Here is a 4,269-nt window from a genome sequence, read left to right on the forward strand (position 1 = left end):
CTCGTGTTGTTCCAAACCCGTAAGACCTTCGTTCATCTTCGGAACACAATTTAAGATATTTCTGATGAAATCTGAGGGCTCTCTGACGCTCCCATAGACAGCAAGGTAACTACCACGATCAAGGCCCAGAAACGTAGCAAGATGATCGACAAAGTAGTGCGTGTGACATCAGCGGTTCAACTGTAAAGTTACGAAGCTACGAGAATACTTTTTTGCGCTGGCCCAGATCCGGCGTAGTAACGTCATAGATCCGGATCTGGGTCAGCGCCACCACACGCTCGCGTCATGATACTGTCGTGAACATGCGTCCACAAGTGACGCAGTAGAGATTCTTTGCGCAAAAAAGTATTCTCGTAGCATCGTAACTTTACAGTTGAACCGCTGATGTCACACGCACTACTTTGTCGATCATCTTGCTACGTTTCTGGGCCTTGATCGTGGTAGTTACCTTGCTGTCTATGGGAGCGTCAGAGAGCCCTCAGATTTCATCAGAAATATCTTAAATTGTGTTCCGAAGATGAACGAAGGTCTTACGGGTTTGGAACAACACGAGGGTGAGTAATTAATGACAGAATTTTCATTTTGGGGTGAACTAACCCTTTAACACAGTCAATAATATCAGCTGTAATCTGACTCATTAAGACATTTTCATATAAAACTGGATTACAACTGTACAACCGCTGGAAATTAAGCATATAAAAGCTTATTAGCAGTTCAATTAGTCGCACGAAATTAAGCATATAAAAGCTTTTTAGCAGTTCAATTAGTCGCACACGTGTGCTGTTTTATTTTAGCATTATTTATCATTTTTATTATTATTTTGAATTAAAACTTTTATTTTTCATTTTAATTTAGTTTACTTTTTGTGTTTTTATATGCTTATGTATTATTTTTTTTATATTGCTGTTCAGGTTTAATGTATTTTTGTTTCAGGTTTTATTCATTTTTTATTTCAATTTTTATTCATTTTTATTTAGTTACTTTTTGTTAAGTAGTTTTAGTTTAATATTTATTAATGTTATTACCCCCCCCCCATTTTTAGTAGTTTTATTTGTTTATTTATTTTATTATATTTTAATATTACTATTTAGGTTTAATTTATTTTTATTTCAGTTTTAGTTCCATTTTAGTTATTTCCTGTTAGACATTTTAGTGCTTCTAATTTTCATTTTGTTTAAGTTTTTCATTTTTAATATTTATGGTTCGTTTTATTTCTGCATTATTTCGAACAAAAAATATTTGTAATGGTTTTTGTTTAATATTCAGTTGTTTTTTTTATTTTCATTAGTGTTATTATTTTTTAATATTACTATTTAGGTTTAATTTATTTTACTCTCAGTTTTAGTTTTAGTTATTTACTTCCAGTTAATTATACTCATTGATGGAGACCAGTTCTGAATGCGTCGACTAATGTGCTACATATGCGTTAAAGTTTTGTTCCGAAAAATGCATATTTAAATATGTGAATCATATTTGAATGTTTAGGGTTTATATAAACATCTAAAAAATGTATTTGGCTTAATTCAGATGGACAAACATTGTGTGAGGTTTCGTTCTGTCTGCGTTCACTATCGATTTCTTCTTCTGCAGCGTTTCTGAGTTTTCTGAGCACATGGAGCATGAATGAATTTCCATTTTTTTGGATCAGGGCTGGATTTTGCTCTCTCAGCGTTTAATTCTGCGTATAGAGTTCAGTCAGTAAACATGTGTTACACTGCTGATGTTCTGTAGAGGTCTGAGAGAGACGAGAATCACAGAGCTGATCAGTCTGAAACCTGTCTCCTGGCTCATGTGCTAGTATAGCTTTTATTTTTATATTTTCATTTTTATTTTTATATTTTGAGTTTTATTTTTATATTTTCATTTTTGTTTTTATATTTTGAGTTTTAATTTTAATTACATTTTTAGTTTGTGCTTTTGTCTTTTTTACTAGTTTAAATATTACTATTTACATTTATTTTTATTTTTTATTTTTAGTTAGCAATTTCAGATCTTCAGCTTATTAATAATTTTATTCAGTTTCTAATTTTGTTTAGTTTAAGTATTACGTATTTTCATTTTAATTTATTTTAGCATTATTTAAATGAACAAAATGGTTTTAATAGTGTATTTAATTAATTTTTAGATAAATTCATTAATTTATTTTTTAGATAAATTAAATACATTTTTTATGCTTTTGTCATTTTTGTTAGTTTTGGGTTTTTATAATATTACTATTTAGGTTTCAGTTTTAGTTTAGTTCCATGTTAGTTATTTATTTATTTCCAGTTAGTAATTATAGTACTTCACCTTAAATGGTAGTTAATAATTTTTTTAAATCTAGTATTTATATTTTATTTCATATCAGCATTATTTCTATGAAGACACATTTTCAATATTTAGTTTAATTTTTATTCATTTTGTTAGTTTTTTTTTTTAAATATTGCTATTTAAGTTTAATTGTTTATTTCAGTTTTAGTTCTATTTTCATTTTTATTTATTTCCACTAATGCTTCAACTTATTTCAGTTTCTAATTTAGAAATTTTCATTCTAATATTTATAGTTTATATTATTTCAGCTTTATATAGATGAACAAAAATGTTTTTCATATTTTTTAGCTTAATTTGTAGTATTTTTGTTGTATGCTTTTGTCATGTTTATTAGTTTTAGTTTTTTTTTAATATTTCTGTTTTATGTTATTTCAGCAGTTTGTCAATAACAGCAGTGTTTTAATAGTTTGAGTTGTAGTCGAGCAGGATAACTCTTGCTGATGTGTGTGTGTGTCTCAGGGAGATGATGGCGGCGTGTGACGGAGCTCCTCGTCTGCGCGGTCGGCCTGCGGTGATGAAGAAAGAGCTCAAAGACGAGCCGCTGACGGCGTCGCTCCTCGGGAAGAGAGCTCATTTACCCAGCAGGTGATCCTCGCACAAAGCTGAATAAATAATCTTCCATTGATGTATGGTTTGTTAGGATAGGACAATATTTGGCTGAGATACAACTATTTGAAAATCTGGAATCTGAGGGAGCAACAAAATCTAAATATTGAGAAAGGGTCACATATACAGATAGGCTTTAGTTTAATGTATTTGCATAATCAGCTTTTTGAAGCTTCAAAAAGTACACAGGGTCCCTGTTTACCGTAAAAGCTCTTAGAATTCAGTTTTCTAAAATTTGTATTGTTTTATGTTTTTTTTATCAGATTTAAAGTCATAAAAAGTCTTAAATATTAAATATTCTAAAAGGTGTGATTGTAAGAGGTCTTAAATTTGGGAAAACAGGAATTGTTGTTTGGCCTAATGTGGGTTTAGTATGATTGTTGTTAACTAAAACTAAAACCATAAAAATTAAATGAACTTTTAAAATAACAATTTTCATATAAAATAAATATTAACTGAAATAAAATGTTTAAAAACAAAATAAAATATTTAGAAAATAAAAAACTAACTAAATGATAAATGTCACCTTGGCATCTAGTTTAAGCTGAAGTACTAAAATAACTAAAATTACAGCTAAAATAAAAAAAAAACTATGTAGACATTAAAAAAACTAATAAAATGTAAAAAAAAAATTTACATTTAGAATTAAAATATAAGGATAAAATGTTATTCAAAATATATATATAAAAAAACTGTAATAGTGTATCAGTGATGGTAAAATAACACTGGAGTGTTGCATACTTCAAAGTAAAAAATATAGTATAGATTGACCTCTAATTCACATGTTTTGATATATTGGTACATGAACCAATTTTGAATAAAACATTAAACTTTCAAACTTACCCTTTTAAACTCTCCTAATTTCATAAATTAATCTGATATTCAAGAGAACACCCACGCGCACACACACACACACCACACACAGAGACACACACACCCACGCGCACACACACACACACACTCACACTCACTCACACACGCGCACACACACTCAGTCTGGTTTGCTATCCTTGTGTATAGGCATAATGGTTTTTCTACTGTACAGACCGTATATTCTATTGCCCTACACCAACCCTACCCCTAAACCTACCCCTTACAGGAAACTTTCTGCATTTTTAGATTTAAAAAAAACTTCATTCTGTGTGATTTATTAGCTTGTTTACCCGTGGGGACCACAATTTAGGTCCCCATGAGTCTGTGAGAATTCAGGTTTAAGTCCCCACCAGAATAGAAAAACAGGTACACACACACTCACACACACTCTCTCACACACACACACACACACACACAGCACTGATACACTCACACACACACACACTCTCTCTCTCTCTCTCTCACACACACTCACACACA

At 30.6% G+C, this 4,269-nt stretch overlaps 1 protein-coding gene across 2 annotated transcripts in view; it reads left to right on the forward strand.

Moving 5' to 3' along the window:
* Window positions 1-4,269, forward strand: part of l3mbtl4 (L3MBTL histone methyl-lysine binding protein 4) — a 77,335-nt gene that overhangs the window by 47,067 nt on the left and 25,999 nt on the right. For both annotated transcript variants that reach the window (XM_016499797.1, XM_016499796.1), the window contains one exon: window positions 2,770-2,895. In XM_016499797.1, the coding sequence (XP_016355283.1) occupies window positions 2,770-2,895 (126 nt within the window). The remainder of the gene's footprint in view (window positions 1-2,769; window positions 2,896-4,269) is intronic.

The sequence above is a fragment of the Sinocyclocheilus anshuiensis genome, unplaced genomic scaffold, assembly GCF_001515605.1.
Source record: "Sinocyclocheilus anshuiensis isolate Anshui unplaced genomic scaffold, SAMN03320099.WGS_v1.1 scaffold1814, whole genome shotgun sequence".
Classification (NCBI taxonomy): Eukaryota; Metazoa; Chordata; class Actinopteri; order Cypriniformes; family Cyprinidae; genus Sinocyclocheilus; species Sinocyclocheilus anshuiensis.